Below are 17,881 nucleotides of genomic sequence, written 5' to 3' on the forward strand. Positions count from 1 at the left end.
AGGCCCTGAAACCCCCCTCAGGATGGTTGATGATCCCAGAAAGAAGGGACAGAGAAAGGAAACAGATCTTGCCGGGGCATTCGGTTTCCCCACTGAGGGGTCCAGAAGGCGAGAGATCAGGAAGGAAGGAAGCCCTCTCACCATCAGCGTCCCGGGCTGGACCAGGGGGAGGATCCTCCCCCAGGTTCCCAGGGAGCCAAATGGGAGGGCCAGAGCCTGGCTGCAGGTGCGCGACTGGAGCGAAGGCTCACGTGGGCCATCGAGCTGCCCGTGGTGAGCCTCTCACCATCTTCAGGGACATGTAGCCTGTCACTTGCAGAGGAATGACGTCCCAAAGGCCATGCAGACATGCCTGGGGCCCCGGCTGGGAAGCCAAGCTGTATAGGAAAAGACTGGACCCTTGCTGGTCTCGCAATTCAGGAGAAGCCCTCCTACTCTCTTCTTAAAACTGAGGCCCCTTCTCATAAGGGTGAGACCTCACGCTGCACCTTGAGGGGCGGTACCTACTGCGGAAAAGCTATGATCATATTGAACTTACCTTTGGGTATCTTGCTTCCTCCACCTGCCCCCCACACTCCCACCTCCCCTTGCAAATCCTGTCATGAGACAGGCCTTCTGATTCACACAGGCCCTCCCCACCTGAAGCCCAGCACCCCAACAACGAATGCTCCCCTGGGCTGCCCTTCAATCGGGCATCCGTCCATACGTGTGCGGTCAGAGCCTGTCCCCTCGCCAGAAGGCTCCTGGGATGCCAGCGGGTACTGACCATTCCCTGCAGGACCCACCCACTTGCCAGGTCCGGGATCCTCCAGCTTGGTTTTTTGGGTTCGCGCCGGGGCCACGCCCCTTAGGACTCCAGAGATGCCCCTTCCGGAGGCCGGCAGCCCTTTCTCCATAGGCCCTGCCCTCCTGGGACACCACTGCTCTCTTCCCCCTCCGTCATGGGGAACAGGGCAAAAAACAAGCTGGGAAAGCTGCGTTGAAGAACCTGACCCAGGCCCTACCCCCACCCCCACCCACAAACAGACAGAGCCTCAGAGTCTGAGGAGGAGCCGGTGCCACCATACTTAAGCCTTTCCACATCACTTCCAAAGTGTGCACAGGCCTCCCTGAATGCGCCATCGTTCAGTCAGAGTTCCCTATGACCTAGCCTAACCAGCTAACATCTCTCCCCCAGCCCCCCTCCTTCTCGTGTACCCTCCCACAGCTGCCCCCAAGGATGTCAGCTCCAGCTGGCCGGTCAGGAGCAGCCCTGCAGTGGGGACAACAGGGGACAGCAGGAAGGAGGGCCTGGGCTGACCTCTGTGGGGGGAACGTTTGCATAACTGGTCCAGGATCCTGTCTCTAGAAGGAAGGGTGGGGAGTGGCAGAGCACAGTGGGCCTTTGGGACTGGAGGGGGCCCTGAGGACAGGTGATTTGGTTTCCTCTGCCCAGCAGAAGGTTTCTGAGCCCCCTGCGGCTTTTGAAGGCCATGGAAGCAGTCTGGGAGTGCTGTTGGAAGAAGGTGTCCAGCAGCCAAGGGTAGGAGAGAGGCTGTGAGATGTGAAGGAGTGGGGGCCTGGGGGGCAGTCAGCCTTCCTGGGGGACAGAAGGAGGCAGGGGATATTAAAAAGAAAATGGGAAAATGGCTGGAATGGCCCAAGCCCCTCTGAGCATGAGCATCTGGCTTTCGTAGGAGGCTCTTGTCTGGAATTCACCTGGTCCCCAAGGCCATCAAGTACATGTCCCTCACCCCATGCAGGGCCCTAAGAGGTCTGATCACAAACAGAGCTGGTTGTCTGACAATCACAGCAAAGGAAGTTGTATAATTTCGCAAGGTCAAGCACAGAACAATCTGTTTCTGATTTTCCTCTTAACTTTGAGGAGGTCACTTCCGACTTTGAAAGAATTAGGAACCAATCCCACAGGACAGCGTTTCCCAAAGTATATTCTGAAGGATCCTGGTTCTCTGAGATGTTACAGCTGGTGTCTAGGGGAAACTGAGTCATGCAATCAGGAACAGCTGAGAAAGGCTGCAGACCCCTCTCAGCCTCCTCTGTTCCCATGGTAAAGGGTCTGATGTCTGCAGCATCCCAGACTTCCTTGTTAGATCATTCTTTATAAAGCGCTTGAAATCTCATGGAACTTCTGTTTTGCAGAAACCTACACTAACTCAATTTTCCACTCTAACCAGTATCGAACTGTCAGTATCTGAGCTGAGTGTATTGTTCCCAGTTTCTTTTCAAGCCACCCAGTGAACTCATTTCACCCTAGCATCGCTGGGGGATAATTCCATTAACGTAGAAGGCGCCCTGCTTGCTGAGTCAAAAAACACTTGAACTTCCTCATGGAGAAAAGCCAGTTTGCTTCTCTGAACTTCTGTAGCCTCCTTTGTAAAGTGGGATCTAACAGATCAAATCCCACGGATTTTGAGGACTTTAGCTCTGAGTACGTGAAAGCCCACAGCTCAGCGCCTGAGGCGAAACAAATTATTGATTGAGGATAAGTGGAGACACCAGACTTCAAATGGGACAGAGAAGTGGCCTAAAGTCTGAGCCAGCGGGTGGCACCGAAAACAGTCAAGGAAAACCCAAGGACAACTGAGTCCCTCTTGAGAATAAACATATAGACTGGAAAGTACAGTACTTTGGAACAAGAATGGAAGGAAGAGAGAGAAAGAAAGACATGTGTATTTGTGTTTGTGTGTGTGTGTTTTTAAAATTTCATTTTATTTTTTTGAGAGAGAGACAGAGAGAGCATGAGAGATGAGAAGGTCAGAGGGAGAAGCAGACTCCCCGTGGAGCTGGGAGCCCGATGTGGGACTCAATCCTGGGATTCCGGGATCGTGACCTGAGCTGAAGGCAGTTGCTTAACCAACTGAGCCACCCCGGCGCCCCTGAATTTGTGCTTTTAAGAATTTTTGACTCAGGGCAGCCTGGGTGGCTCATTCGGGTAAGGGTCTGACTTCCACGCAGGTCATGATCTCAGGAGGTCCTGGGGTGGAGCCCTGCTGAGGGCTCAGTGGGGAGTTTGCTTCTCCCTCTCCCTCTGACCCTCCCCGCACTCATGCTATATATATTTATTTATATACATTTTTTAAGATTTTATTTATTCATTTGACAGACGGAGGTCACAAACAGGCAGAGAGGCAGGCAGAGAGAGAGGAGGAAGCAGGCTCCCTGCTGAGCAGAGAACCCGATGTGGGACTCGATCCCAGGACCCTGAGATCATGACCTGAGCCGAAGGCAGAGGTTTTAACCCACTGAGCCACCCAGGCGCCCCTCTATTTATTTATTTATTTTTTAAAAAGATTTTATTTATTTGTTTGACAGAGAGAAAGCAGGAGAGCACAGGCAGGGGAGCAGCAAAGGGAGAGGGAGAAGCAGGTCCCCCGCAGAGCAGAGAGCCCACTTGCTTGTCCCTTGTGTCACAACTCTGTCCCCAATAGAAGACAGCAGGTTGTCTTGCTTACAGACGTATCCCAGAACTGGGGCAGGGCCTGATTCACGGGAGAAGCTCAGTCTACATTTGCTCACCGATTTGCGCATGAGGATGATCGCTAAGGTGGTTAGAGCTAGAGGAGAAAGTGTTGAACCCCACGGTTTCCCAGCTGGGGAACCAGAGGCACAGTCATTTGCCCAGCGGCAGGAAGGCAAACTTCTGCAAGCCAAGTCGGTCCCGCGTGGCCTTGGGTTCTTTCTCATAAGCAGCAGTGGCCGCTAAGAGCGGCAGCTAGTTATCTCCTCCCACAATCGGCCTGCCAGGTTATCATGAAGACAGATCTCAGAACAAATTGTCACATCCATAAATATAGCTATAAAACAAACATTTATTGGCAAGTAGCCACAAAACTGGTTCCGACAATCTGTTCTGTAAAGTCAGGGAAGGCCCGGCTCTCTGCTTTTAGGCACTCTACTGCCTTGCTCGAAGGGTCTACCCAAGGAAGCCGCAACCTTCTAGAGACTGCTGCCCACATCAGGCAACCAGGTACCTTGGAACATGGGATCTTCAAGAATTTAGACCCACCCATCATCTTCAAGTGAAATTCTTTTCCTCTGAACAAGAAACAGGTGTGTGTGTCTCATTTTAGATAATCTGCATATCTTGAGTACTACTGATTTCACCCAAGGAGAGTGCATTTCTAATGCCTATTATGCTGGGGCACCTGGGTGGCTCAGTCGGTTAAGCATCTGCATATCATAAGCATATGATACCAGGGTCCTGGGATTGAGCCCTGCATCAGGCTCTCTGCTCCGTGGAAAGCCTGCTTCTCCCTCGCCCTCTGCCGTTCCCCCTGCTTGTGCACTCTCCTTCTCTCTGCAAATTAATAAATAAAATGCTTAAAAAAATACTTGTTATGCTAATGATGAGACATGAATTTCGTGGATACATTCTGTCATTATGGGTAGGGTTCCCTGGGGTAATCAGTAAAGCTGTAGGGGTGGACAGAGAGAGGGAGGGGTGCAGAGGTGGGGGGAGCGATTATGTCTCTTAATGCCCAGGGACCACAGGTAGAAGGAAGTATTCCCACTCTGGAGACCAGCAGCAGAAGCTCTCCCATCCACTCCCCACTAATGGAGAGGCAGTCATTAAACCTTCACCAGCACACCACTGGCTAGCCGGTGACCTCTGGAGTGTGGTCACTCCCCCGCATGATTACCTCTGGATGGGTGAGACTCTGTCCTGGCTGCCTTTAGAAATTATTTGGGACCTTTAAGATAATACTGATCCCTAAGTCCCTGTTGGTGGTGAGTCTGATTTCGCTGAGGTAGGGTGGGGTCTGGATATCAGCGTCCATTTACTTTTCATTTTATTTTATCCGTTTTTATTTTGCTTTTAAGATTTTATTTATTTGGCAGACAGAAATCACAAGTAGCCAGAGGCAGGAAGAGAGAAAGGGGAGGGAAGCGGGGACGCCGAGCAGAGAGCCTGATGCAGGGCTTGATCCCAGGACCCTGGGATCATGACCTGAGCTGAAGCCAGAGGCTTAACCCAACGAGCCACCCAGGCACCCGTTTTTGTTTTTGTTTTTAAAGATTTTACTTATTTATTTATTTATTTATTTGAGAGAGAGCGAGAAAAGTGTAAGCAAACCGGGGGAGGGGGAGGGACAAGCAGACTCTGTGCTGATTGTAGAGCCTTGATGTGGGGCTCCGTCTTTCGATCACAACCTGAGCAGAAACCAAGAGGCAGACGCTCACCTGACTGAGCCACCCAGGCACCCCTTGGCATCTGCTTAAAACTCACTAGGTGGTTGTAAACGGCAGCCAAGGTCGCACTCAGATCTGTAGACACACGATCTATACCGCACATTCTAACAGTTTCTCTGAAAATTCATGGCAAAACGAGTTTCGGCCCTAGGAGGCTAACCCCCAGCCCAGAGCTCCTGGCAAAAAGAAGGAAAAGTTACAAATAAGGGGTCACTTTTTCTGAGGTCTCAGTGTTTGCAGATGCGACTGGGGGCAGCCCACAGTACTTGGGGTCAGGTTAGGGGTGGGGGGGGCAACAAAGGTGCCCAGGAGCCCAGGGAATGGTGTGCTTGTCCCAAAGAAATCCAGGCTCCCCGTATGGCTGTCCCAGCCCCTTCTTGGGGCACTACTTACAGGGGCTCAGGGAGAGCCCAGAGGGGCTGCTCCAGTTGGCTTGTCACCAGGGAAAACTTGAAATAGAATAGGAAGTGCAGCTAGCTAGATGCCAAAACAAAGGCTAACACAACTGGAAAGAAAACCTCCTTGGCTAGGCTCTCCTCCAGGGAGAGGGAGATGGACGGCCCCCGGGGGAGCGGAGGGATGAGACCAGTACCTCAAAGAGAGGGTGTAAGGTGAGCTCTGCAAGGCTAGGGCAGGGAAGCTAGTCCCCCAAAGAAGGGTAAAGACTTGGTGTCCTCCTCCTCAAAGGACAACTTTTAACACATTAGTAGGATGTCTTTGTGGCCCTTGGCTACCCTTTTCAGTGTGCAGCTGTCCCTGGTTCTGCATCCCTGCCCAACACAAACACCTGTGCAGGATTCGCTCCATTTGTACCCAGAGACTGAATTCCGTTTACTTCTCTGGGCAAGGCATTGCCTTCCAGCGGCAGGGGCCAAGGGCAGGCTGCCCCAAGAGGGGCCACTTTGGCACGAAGGTTATTTTGAACTGAGAACCATCAAAGCCCAGCATATTCAGGAAAAGCTCTTTACCTCCCCCCCTCAACGGCCTGAAAAAAATTTAGATGGAGAATCTTCTCCAGGAAGACACAGATAATCACATTATGATACAAAGTAGGCAAGGTAGGGGCGCCTGGGTGGCTCAGTCGGTTGAGCCCCCAACTCTTGATTTCGGCTTGGGTCATGATCTCAGGGTTGTGAGATCGAGTCCTCCATCAGGCTCCACACTGGGCATGAAACCTGCTTAAGATTTACTCTTCTCTTCTCCCTCTGTCTATTCCCCTCTCTCTAAATAATAATAATAATAGTAATAATGATAAAATTAGGTATGGTAAAAAGGGAGGAACCTAGCAAGGCCTGTTTGAGCCAAGTCCTCTGTGTTGCATCTTTTCCACGGTGGGGACCCAGCAAATATCTGTTTATCAAACATTTACTCTTTCTCATCTTCCTGTGAATTGCATTTCTTCTTTGAAGTCCCAGACCCCTAACCTTTTCTCCTTAGTTCAGAATGACACATGTACCTCATTTTGCCTGTCTTTGGAATTTTCACATCTATCTGGAGTCCTCATATGTCCTCATATGATTTCCTCCTGTAAATCTGTCTCATGTCACTTTGATTCTTAGTCTGGGTAGAAGGACCTTGAAGGGGACAGGACATTCTTGCTCTCCAACACTCCATATCCCAACTTGACTTTCTTCTAGGGCAGAGCCCTGGGGTCTGGAGTGGGCCTGGTCTGTCTGGAGATCTGTCTCACTCTGGGAGTGTGTGTATATGGGAGGCTTGGTAGTCCAGGGCAGGGGACTTAGACCCGGGTGCCATTCCTGCAGTCACCACCAGGGACCCCAATGCCCCCAGCATTGCCTTGATCTCGACCTCTGGGCCACATATTTATTTACTTTCTTAAGGACTTCATTTATTTATTTGACACAGAGAGAGAGAGATCACAAGTAGGCAGACAGGCAGGCAGAGAGGAGCCGGAGGCAGGCTCCCCGCTGAGCAGAGAGCCCAATGCGGGGCTCGATCCCAGGACCCTGAGGTCATGACCTGAACCACAGGGCAGAGGCTTTAACCCACTGAGCCATCCAGGAGCCCCCTGGGCCACATATTTAATAACTGAATGCCGCAAACGATTGTCGGACTCCCAAGCCCCAGGATGAGCTCAGCCTGAAACAGCGTCTGAGTCAAGTTGGGCCAGTGGAAGACAGCCTCTGACCCCAGGCAGAGGAAACGCTTGGAGAGGAGAGGCTGGGTCAGACCACGGCTGCGAGTGTGCTGCAAGGGCCAGGGCCACTGACCTGGCCTGAGGATGTGTGGTCGGAGGGCTTCCCAGAGGAGGAGGCCCGGGGGGCGGGGGCAGGGTTGGGATCTCCACCGGCCTCAGAGAAGGGGGTTCCCGGAGACTTGGAAAAAGGTTAGTTGGGGAAACTCGCGGCCCCAGCTCCAAGGGGACCCCTTAGCCCCATCCTGGTTTGTCACACCTTCCTAACGAAAGTGGGTCCTCCACCCCCTCAGGCTGAGCAGCTCCACCTTTATTCCGTTCCCGGCTCGCACATTCATTTGCACACTTTTTAGCCCCTTAGCGGTTGTTAATTCCTGCCCCCTTCCCACAGTCTTCCCTCTTGCCAACAATGGAAAGCACGCATTTCTACGTACCCCCGATTAGGTGGGCCGGCTTTCTCCCCGGCGCGCCTTTGTGCATACTATCCCACGCCCCGCTCCGCGTCCGAAGCACAGGCGTCTCCACAGCCGCAAAGGACTTCGTTTGCATACCCTCGCCCCCTCCCCTCCCTACGCCTACAGCGGGTCCGGGACCACGGCTCCGCCCCCTGCCCGCCCTCTTCCAGAGGCTGGGCCGCGGCCTCGCGTCCATTGGCCGCTGGGCGGACTGGTCCCGGCCAGGGCTGTGATTGCCGCCAGCCCATGTCAGTCCCGGAGCGCGCGAGGGTGGCGGGGCGCGCGGCCGGGCTGGCAGCCGCAGGTGGGGCTGTTGTAGGCGAGGGACCTAGCCCGGGAGCCCCGGAGCCCCGGAGCCCCGCGGAGAGTGCCCAGGATGCCCCGCGGGGACTCCGAGCAGGTGCGCTACTGCGCGCGCCTCTCCTACCTCTGGCTCAAGTTCTCGCTGGTCGTCTACTCCACGGTGTTCTGGGTGAGTGACCGAGGGAGACCCTGAGATGGGGGACTGTGGTGCCGACACTCCCTGGACCGCCCCCACGCCGTACCCGGGTAGGGTCTAGACTTGGCTGCTCCGAGGAGGGCGTGGGGAGTGCACGCCTGGTTCCTCGTCCCACTCTCCCTGGGAAGCAGGAAATTCTGGCGCCCAGGCTCAGCCTGAATTTCAGCAGCAGATGGGTCCGGAGCGTTGACTACGCGCTGACAACCACACAGGAGCGCTCCGTGGCTCACCTGTGTGCACCTGCCCAGAGCGTTGGTTTTCCGCGTCTGGTGCGTATTGGCTGGTGCGCTAGGCCGTGGTTACCGTGTGGAGCGCGCCCGCCTGCGCACCCGCCCCGCCGGGTGTTACGGGCGTTATGGAGTTTGCCTCCGCGTCAGCTTGTGGGGAAGAAGTGGTCTGGTTTTGTGGTCCGGATTGGGCGGGGAAACCTGGACTCCCACTAGCTACTTGCAGACGTCCCGGAGCGAGATGCTTCCCTACTATGCCTCGGTTTCGTCCACGGTGGAAGGAGGATGGGCGTACCTTGTCCGCGGAGTAGCTGGGAGGGTTCCACCAGGTCATGTCTGGGGAGGTCTCCAGCAGCTCCTGGATATCCGGTAACTTCCGCAGCCGCTGAGCCTTCCCTCTTGTGTATTGCTGGGCGGCAGGGTGTTGGTGGTTGGCCATGAACTAGGCTTCGAATCCTGCCGCTACCACTTTCTAGCTGAGTGATCTTGAGGAAGTTATTTAAACTCTCTAGGCCATAGTTTCTTCATTTGCAAATAGAAACAGTAATTATATTCAACTTTAAGGATGGGTGTGGAGATTGAATGAAGTAGGCCAAGTACAGTGCTCAGCACCGGGCGGGACCAGCGAGGAGCTTAAGAAGTGTGAGCCATTATTGTTGTTGTTATTATTATTATTGTTATTATTATTATTATTGACTGGGAAGCTGAGCCCTCCTGGTAAGCTGTCACGGGACAGTGATTCCTTTCTGAAGATTTCAGACTAGGCTGGACCTGCACCTAGAAATGAGAACATATTTCTATGGGTCAGCTCCAGACTTGCCACTGTAGAATCGTCTCCTGCCCCCACGAGCCACAGGGCAGGCTTGTCTGGGGACTGGAGGGGAGATCTCTGGCTCTCATCCCTCCTGAAGCATATACACACTGTATTCTCTTCAGACCATCCCTGCATCTATTCTGTTAGCAGGAATAGCTAGATCTGTCTGATAACAGCTTTCACTTTCCATTTGACTCCGCTATGGATACAGCCTTGCCTGGTGGGCAAGGGATCCAGATTCTAGTCTTGTTCTGTTTTTGACTCACTGGGAGACTTTAGGCAAGTCACTTCCTTGTTTGGGACCTCAGGGCTGTTAAGTGACTTGCCATTCTAGAGAAGTATGCTAAGCTCCCCAGGTGATTCTAGTTTGTAATCAGGATTGTCAACTGCTGGGCCTGATGGTCTCCCAGGCCCCTTGGTTCTGATTCTGGGATTCTTTGCCTGCCCCTTGAAGATAAGGGAAAACCGGGAGTCAGAAGGCAGGGGCTGTGTTTCTGGCTTCACCCCTTCTCTCCATGTGTAATCCGTGACCGATCTCTTAATCCCCTTGCATCTCCATTTTCCCATCTATAAAATGGGTAACTGGTACCTTGCCCCACACCTCACCGGAGTGTTTTTAGTGTTAGTGATATGGGAAGAGAGTGACATGTGGAAGAGACTAGTGCTGTACAAAAGGGAGTCCTACAGTTACAGTTGAACTTGATTGTCAGGATCTTGTTCTGTCACTGTCTCCCGTGGCCTGGAGGGGACAACTCACTAGCCCTTGCTTTGCTTCTCTTGGGGCCGGGTGGGTTTCAGAACTTGGAATCTTTCCTCTCCAGCCAACTGAGCTTGCCTTACCAAATCCTGGACTTCCATCCCTGGAAATATTTCTGCTTAAAACCTCCCTACCCATGCCAAGAACTCAGCCACCTGCCAACCCTGCAAGGGCAGCTCTAGGGGCCAGATTTTCACTGCAGGGTAGAGGCCCAGTGTGAGGAAGTAATGGTTTCCTAGACTGGCCTTCCTCCTGATTGGAAACCCCTTATTGGAAGGCCCATTTTCTCTGGTACCATCCCTTGGGGTGAGGAATGGGGCTGAGGGTTACTTGCTTTATAAGCCCAAAGTACTAACACCTTCATCTCAGACTCAGGTTTGGGCGGGGTTCTAAGTTTTAGCATACCCTCATACCTTCTGTAAGACTTCCTGCTTTCAGTCTTATCAAATAGGAAATGCAAGGATTTTAAAGTCCCAAAGAGTCCTCATCAGTGACAAGACCCGCCTGCTCCTCTCCCCTGGCCAGCCCTGCCCAGAGGGAACATCTCTGATCAGTTTCTTATCATTTATTTCGAAGATAGCCTCCTAGCCGTAGGGTGCCCTAGGCGCAGACACGTGCACGCATTATATAACCTCCCCCTCCCCTTAGAGAGGAGCAGAAGATACACAGCTCTGCCCTTACCTTTTGACTTACGTTTAAGTCCATGTGAATTTCAGAGCTCTGGCAGTGGCCGCCTCCTTCTGTCCAATGGCTATACAGAGCTCACTGTTGGTGCCTGAAGTCATTCAATCAGCCCCCCACCGGGGAACTCAGGTTGTTTCCAATCTCTGGTGACTTCAAACAGCAGTGCAGCAAAGAGGTTTGAATGTATTATTTTGCACATGTGTGTGTATATCTGCAGGGTACTTTCTTGAAGGAGAACTAGTGGGTTTAAAGGATACACGAATGTACAATATACACACAGAAATGCACCTGTCATAAGCGTATGCAGCCTGACGGATTTTTACAAAGTGAACAGATGTGTATAATCAGCCCCCAGATCAACTACTAGAATGGAGCAGAAGCCAGAAGCCCCCTACCCGTTGTGCCCACTTCCGGTCACCTCCCCCTCCCTCTGGCAGTGATCATAGTCAGAGTATCTACTAGCATAGTACTGCTTTGGCTGGTTTTGTAGGTGCATTGAAAATTTTGATTTTTTAAAAAAATTGCCCTACATAGAGTTTATACAAATTATAGTTTTATTTGCTCCATTACTTTAAACTGACTCACTTTTTAATCTTAAATTATTTTTTAAAAGGATCTCTATCACCCCTGCCAACGGGAAACTGACATACAGCACTGACACAAGCGTGTAACTGTAACAGTAAATTGCGCAGGGAAAACAAAACGTTCTCAAATCCTGGCTGGATCCTGTGGGTGATGCAGGCTGTGGACCTGAGTTCTGTGTTCAAAAGGCAGGCTGGCAAATCTTTGCGAGGCTGGGAGACAGACTCGCACCATCCAGATGTGCTCCTGGCTGCAATGGAGAGGATGGGAAGGGGTGTGAGCAATGGGAACATCTTCTCAGTCTATGACCCAGTATAACCATGACCTTGAGCCCCTCACATGATCTCCTGTCCCACATCTGGGGTTCCTCTTGTTTTCAGAGTATCTCCTCAGGCCCTCCTCAGGCCCTCCTCAGCCCCAGTTCCAAGCTCCTTCTGGTAAGTCCACAAGGAATGAGCTCACCCAGCGGCACCACAGCCTCCTCTTCCCCGCATGGAGCGTGAATCATTCTGACACATGTGCCCTCAGCCCACAGGGGACGCACCTCTAATTTTAGCACTGACCACAGAGTATCCTAGAGATCCGTTTACATGACTGTTTTTCCTTGCTGGACTTTGGGCTTCTGGAGGTCAGGGGCGTAGCTTGTTCATATCCTCTTCCAAGTGCTGCTCTTGGGGCCGGCCGCAGGGTGAAGGCTTGGGGAAGGCTTGCTGCGCTGGGGTGGTCAAGTTCCAGCCTGTATCTGGTGAGCAAGGATCTGAGGTGGGGGCCCTGGGATGAGGGCATGAGCTGGGTGTATGGCCAACCATGGGTGGCTTTGCTGAGGCCTTGAATTTGCAGAGCAGCCTGGGCTGATCACGGAAGGCACTGGCCCTCTAGAAAGCATCAGCCTGTTGCCTTGACAGTGGGGTAGGATTTCTAGTCGAGTACAAAAGAGTGTCAGGGCTGGGGGATGTTGACTAATCAGGAAGAAAAGGACTTGGGGCGGGGTAGGTGAGTGGGAAGGAAGTGGGCATGGGTAGGTGGGGGAGGTCATAAGTACCAGAGGCGGTGTTAACTCTTCCTTGCCTTCTCCAAGGATGGACCCCGTTATTAGAGCATGCCCTGTGTTTTATGTTTTCCTGTAATTTAATGCTTAAGAGTGTGGACCCTGTGATAGGCTGCCTGGGTTCAAATCCCAGCTCTGGTATTTTATCAGCTGAGTCACTCAGCCGCTAGCTTCCATGTGCCTCCATTGCCTCATCTGTAAAGTGGGTGATCTGGAGATTCGCTGAGACCCCGAAATGGAGGAATATGCAGAAAGAACTCACAGCAGTGCCTGGCCCAGTAGCATAAACACTACATCAGCTACTTAAGGATTAGCCAATCTTTTCCCACCCTCCTCTCTGTTTTTTTAAGAACTCAAGACCCATAGACTGAAAATTTGAAGGGTCCTTAAAGTTCCCTCTCGAGAGATCTTCTCATTTTCCCCGAGGAAAACAGGCCTGGAAAGAGGAAGGGAGTTGCTCTAGACCCCATAGCAAGTTTGGGACGGACCAAGAGCAGGACCCACGCAGCCTGACCGGCTAGGGTTTCAGTAGCCTTCAGCAGCCCTCCCCCTGCCCCCATGGTCTTCTCCCTGCTGTGAGGGCCCAAGGTGTGGGTGGAGGATAACATTTCTGGAAGGAGCCCTGCCCCTGGCCTCTTGGTGAAGCACTGGAAGAAGCCAGACCCAAAAAAAAAAAAAAAAAAAAAAAGAAAAAGTAGATTCAGTTTCTAGCAGGAATTTCTAACTTTCAAAAAGAGCCTTATTGTCTTTGTGAAAATAATATGTGTGTTTAGTTAAAAAAACACTCTGGGTAATTCAGGTGAGTACATCGAAGACAGTGGATGTCACCTTTGTACTGGCCCTGGGCGAGCACCCATGTTACACGCTGATAAACACACATCTGGGACATCTCCTCATACCTATAGGCACATACTTTATTTCCTGCATTTAAAAAGTTATTATTGTGCTTGAATCCTCAGGCAGGTCCATTTTCCTCTTGTTCTAGGCAAGCATTGCAAAGAGAAAACCGGGAAATTCAGCAAAAAGTGACTTCCTCCTGGAGAAGCAGCCACCAGGCCTAACGGGCTGTCAGAGAGGATCTGGAAGCACTGGGACTAGGGTGCCTTCTCCCAGCCTACCCGAGGGGCCTTCCAAATCCAGAGAAGAGAAGGCAGACTTGAAAGGTGCTTGGAGAACCTTCCAGTGCATTCATTTCACAGACGAGCAGACTAAGGTCTCAAGCAAGTTTCTTTGCCCTTAGATTAGGGTTCTGAGCCTGGGCCCTTCCTTCTCTTCCTGCAAGAGAGGCGTTGTTTGAAATTGTAGGAAGGGATTGGGACCTCCCTGTCTTTGGCTGTTTGTTCCCAGGACGCAGGAGTAACAACCTGTCCTTACCCAGGCTGGTGCCTCACCTCTCTGGTGACTCACAGTGCTGGCCTGGGCTGGGGCTCAGAGTAAACCAGATAAGAGACTGATAATGACATTTCTGTACCGGCTGGCTCCATGTACAGGGGGAAGGAGGTCTTCTGGGTCAGTCCAGAACACACGAGATTGAGATTAATCTCTTGCCCAGAGAGAACCTGTGGTTGTGAGAAGGTTTGAATTGCATCTTAATGGAAGGCGGGGAGTCCAGCCTGACCTGCTGTGCCCTCCGGGGTGGAGGTGGTTCTTTGCTCATTCAGTCCACAAATAGTTATTTGATGCCTAGTGTGTAGGCCAGGCTCTGTGGTGTTTCCTGGGAAAGAGCTATGAACAAGACAGACTTAGTCTGGACCTTAGAAGACAGACACACCAGTAAGGAAACGTAACTTGTGGTTGGTGCTAAAGGCGAAATTAGGGAGCAAGGGGAGGAGATGAATCTTCCTTCTTTCATGGTGTGGTCAAGGAAGGAGTTTATGAGAAGCTGTTATTTCAGCGGAGGTCCATGGAATGAGAGGGAGCCAGTCATAAAAAAGGCCTGTAGAGAGCATCTCAGATAGAGGGAGTAGTCAGTACAAAGGCCCAGGGGTAGGCCAGCATGGTTGAAGCAGATGTGGAAGCCTAAGAAGGGCCAGGTTGTGGGTGGAGAGGGTGGCAGGGTCTGGCCATATGAGGAGTCTGGGTCCGGGTTACTGAAACTGGAAGTTTCCTTGTCAGGACCTTAGAGACATAGACCAAGGGCTGCTTCTGCAGCCCTGTGACCCTGGGTAAAGGACCACCTCTCTGAGCCTTCCATACTTCTCATCTCTGGACACACTAGAGGCCTTGGGGAAGCTTCTGCAAGAGGAGAGATGCAAAGGCACCCTGTAGGGCCTTGCGTCCCTGTGGGGGGGTCTTGCAGAGCTCACGGGGGTGGGGGGTTGCTGGGGCTTAAGATGGGAGACCTTCTGGAGTCTGTCTTATTAGAGGAGGCTACTTTCTACTGGGAATGCTCTGTCTGCCTAGAGCAGATGTCTGTGACTTAGCCTTGGGCTAAGTCTGACCCAGTGGGTGCACGTCTGGCCTTTCTCGGGGGTGTGTCCTTCCCACCCCTCAGTTCCCGGGCTTTAGCCGTGCACCAGCAGAAATTATCACGTCATGGGCATGCACATCCAGGCAGAGGCCGTCCCAGAAGTGTCCCACAAGGCTGAGCGCTGGTCCCAGCACCTGGGGCAATGGGGCCGGGAGAAGTACTTCCAGGAGCCCCGGGGCAGTGTGTCCCCATGGCAGGGAATGGCAGACAGGTGTCAGGCAGAACTCAGGGTCAAGGCCTACATCACCCACTGTACCTAGCTAGGATTTAATAAAGTTGTCCCTCCACAACTCCTGTCCTCCTCTTGTTTCTGCTCTGATCATGGGTCCCCCTTCTTGGGGATGGAAAGAGTCAAGTGGCCACTGCCATCCCTACGGGGAGCCCAGACCTAACTGTCTGGCCACTGTTGCCTCAGTATCCCCGCTAGAGCCTCCTGGGAGCTGCTGACCTGCCCCGCCCCCATCACAGAATGTCTGCAGCTTCCCTGAGCTCTCTGCCAGCACCCAGTGAGTGACAGCCTCTCAGGGGACAGGGCTGGCTCCTCTCTCTACGCCCCAGCCCAGCCCAGCCCAAGGCCAGGTAACCAGATCCTAGGGCAAAGGTTGGGCAGAACCAAGCCGGAGGCTGAGTTCCAAGCTGCTGCCTGAGTTCTCTGTGGCGCTACAGGGGCCATCCCTCCTGGCTGCACAGACAGCCAAACAGCAGGCCTCTGTTCCCAGGGAACGGTGGCAGTCCCATTTACAGGGTGGACCGCCATCCCCCAGATGGAAAGGCTAATGGGTGGGGGCGGGAATCCCGGAGTGGTGCTCCTCATCCTCTCTGAACGATAGGCATTGTTTCACTGGCCACCAAGTCTGAGAACCAGAGGCAGCTGCCGCGCGTGGGGTCTGGTGGCTTTCCTCCCTGCTGAAAGGAAGGGGTTGCACCAGGTGCCCTCCACCACCCTTGGGAGTCAACATGGGGCATTTGTCCAGCTCCAGGCTAGGCCTGGGCCGGGAGGGGAAATGGAGACGACGAAGTTGTCATCTTCCCCACCCAGAGGGTCAGTCCAGGCAGAGGATGGAGCTGAAGTGGGCAGCAGCAGACAGAAGGCATGTACCGTTCGTTTCCCATCCCCCTGGGCAGCCTGGGTTATAGAGGAGCTTCGGACGACTTGGAAGAGGAAGAAAGGGGGCTTGGAGGACAATGAGGAGCACAGAGAGGAGGACAGACGAGCCTCAGGAGAGGGAGGGCAGTCACAGCAGGGGGAGATGGCTGGGTCTGGACACGGAGGTCAGATCTACCCCAGGGGAGGCTGGGCCTGGAGGCCATGGAGACCCAGCTCCTCTGGTAGCAGATTAGGAGACCATCACTCGGGTGATGGGTGAGGAACGAGAGTGATGGGCTGCCTGATCAGCCACCACTCTCTGGGCCTCAGTTCCCTCATCAGCGGGAAGGGGAGAACTTTGTACATCCCACGGGGGCCAGGCAGACGGGGTCATGCCTGCGGGGCTCCTCGTGGAGTGTCTTTGCAGTAAGCATTCAGTGTGGACGCTGGGTGCTGGCGTCAGTGGGCAGGAGCCCTGTGCTCCAGGGGTGCTGGTCAGGGGGTGCTGGAGGGCATGGGAGGGATGCCTTCTGCTGCCTGCTTCACCAACACTTCGTTTTCACCTTTTTGGATCCTCAGAACAACCATGGGAGCCAGCCAGACAGGAGTACTAGTTGTGTTTTACAGCTGAGGAGACTGAAGCCCTCACCAGGGAAGTGACAGGCACGACCCCACATTTGCATCCATCCTCCAGACCAGAACTATTCACTGTGGCAAGTGCCTGCAGTGTTGTATTTAATTTTTTCCCAAGGCGGCTTTCTCACCCAGGGAGGCATTTGCATCTTGGCCTGCAGGGAAGTAAACATTTGCATGGAGGGGAAGGGAAAGAGCTTTGGGCTGGTCAAGACTGAGGGGCTCAGAGCCCCCCTCCTTCCTGCTGGGAGAGCCTCCCAGGATACTGTGTGTGGCCTTGGACCAGTCACAGAGGCTTTCTCTGCTGTCTCTGGTCCCTTACCAGAGGATGGGCTGTGCTGGGGGCAGTGTGGTGGGACCGTGGAGGAGCTTGGGGCCAGACACCCATTCCTGTGTACCCATAGCATTCTGGGTGCTGTGATGGGCTCTGCGTGCTTGGCTGAAGGCAGAGGCCAACCCCCAGGGCTACCCCATTACAGTCTGGGGCCAAGTCTCCTAGCTGGAGTGGAGTGGGATGCTGGCTTCCTGGGCTGGTGCCAAATTGTGAGTCTGGGTCACTTCCTGAGGTCGAAAGGACCTTCTAGATCAGTGGGCCTTGACTTGGCTTGAGGCTTCTGGCCCTGGAGGATTTTGCACGTACCTGCCAGGCCCCATCTTCGGAGTTGACACAGTGAGTATGGGGTGGGACCTAGGCACCTCCACTTTTTTTTTTTTTTTTAAGATTTTATATATTTATTTGACAGAGAGAGAAATCACAAGTAGGCAGAGAGGTAGGCAGAGAGAGAGGAGGAGGCAGGCTCCTTGCTGAGCAGAGAGCCGGATGCGTGGCTCAATCCCAGGACCCTGAGATCATGACCTGAGCTGAAGGGAGAGGCTTAACCCACTGTGCCACCCAGGTGCCCTGGCACCTCAACTCTTTAAACATTTCCAGATGATTCTAACGTGCAGCTTGGAGCGGAAGCCACAGCTCTGGTGGGGTGCCTGTGAGGGAACCCTGACCAGACTGGCCGGTTTCCAAGCCTCCTTTCTCTCTGTGTGAATCCTGAGTGATGTGCTGAAACTTCCCCAGCCTCCTGGACAATCTGGACAGTGTCTGTGCGCTGGGAGTTAGTGCACCATTTGGAAGAGGCTTGCTGCTGGTGCTGGTCCCAGGACCAGAGAGAAGGGCTAGCTGGGGTCCGGGGAAGGGTACAGGGGAGTCTACAGGCACAGCCTAGGTGAGAAGGGCCGGGGATACTGCCAGCTTGGGGAATGTGGGAGATCGCTCAGGAGGCTGGGCT

At 53.3% G+C, this 17,881-nt stretch overlaps 1 protein-coding gene across 2 annotated transcripts in view; it reads left to right on the forward strand.

The window, feature by feature from the left end:
- Window positions 1-8,017: 8,017 nt before the first annotated feature.
- TSPAN15 (tetraspanin 15) overlaps window positions 8,018-17,881 on the forward strand; it is a 48,786-nt gene continuing 38,922 nt past the window's right edge. Inside the window, exon 1 of one of the 2 annotated variants that reach the window (XM_044239671.1) lies at window positions 8,018-8,272. In XM_044239671.1, the coding sequence (XP_044095606.1) occupies window positions 8,177-8,272 (96 nt within the window). In that variant the 5' untranslated portion in view covers window positions 8,018-8,176. The remainder of the gene's footprint in view (window positions 8,273-17,881) is intronic. The other variant, XM_044239670.1, reaches the window with a different exon arrangement.

Source organism: Neovison vison, chromosome 2 (assembly GCF_020171115.1).
Source record: "Neovison vison isolate M4711 chromosome 2, ASM_NN_V1, whole genome shotgun sequence".
Taxonomy (NCBI): domain Eukaryota; kingdom Metazoa; phylum Chordata; class Mammalia; order Carnivora; family Mustelidae; genus Neogale; species Neogale vison.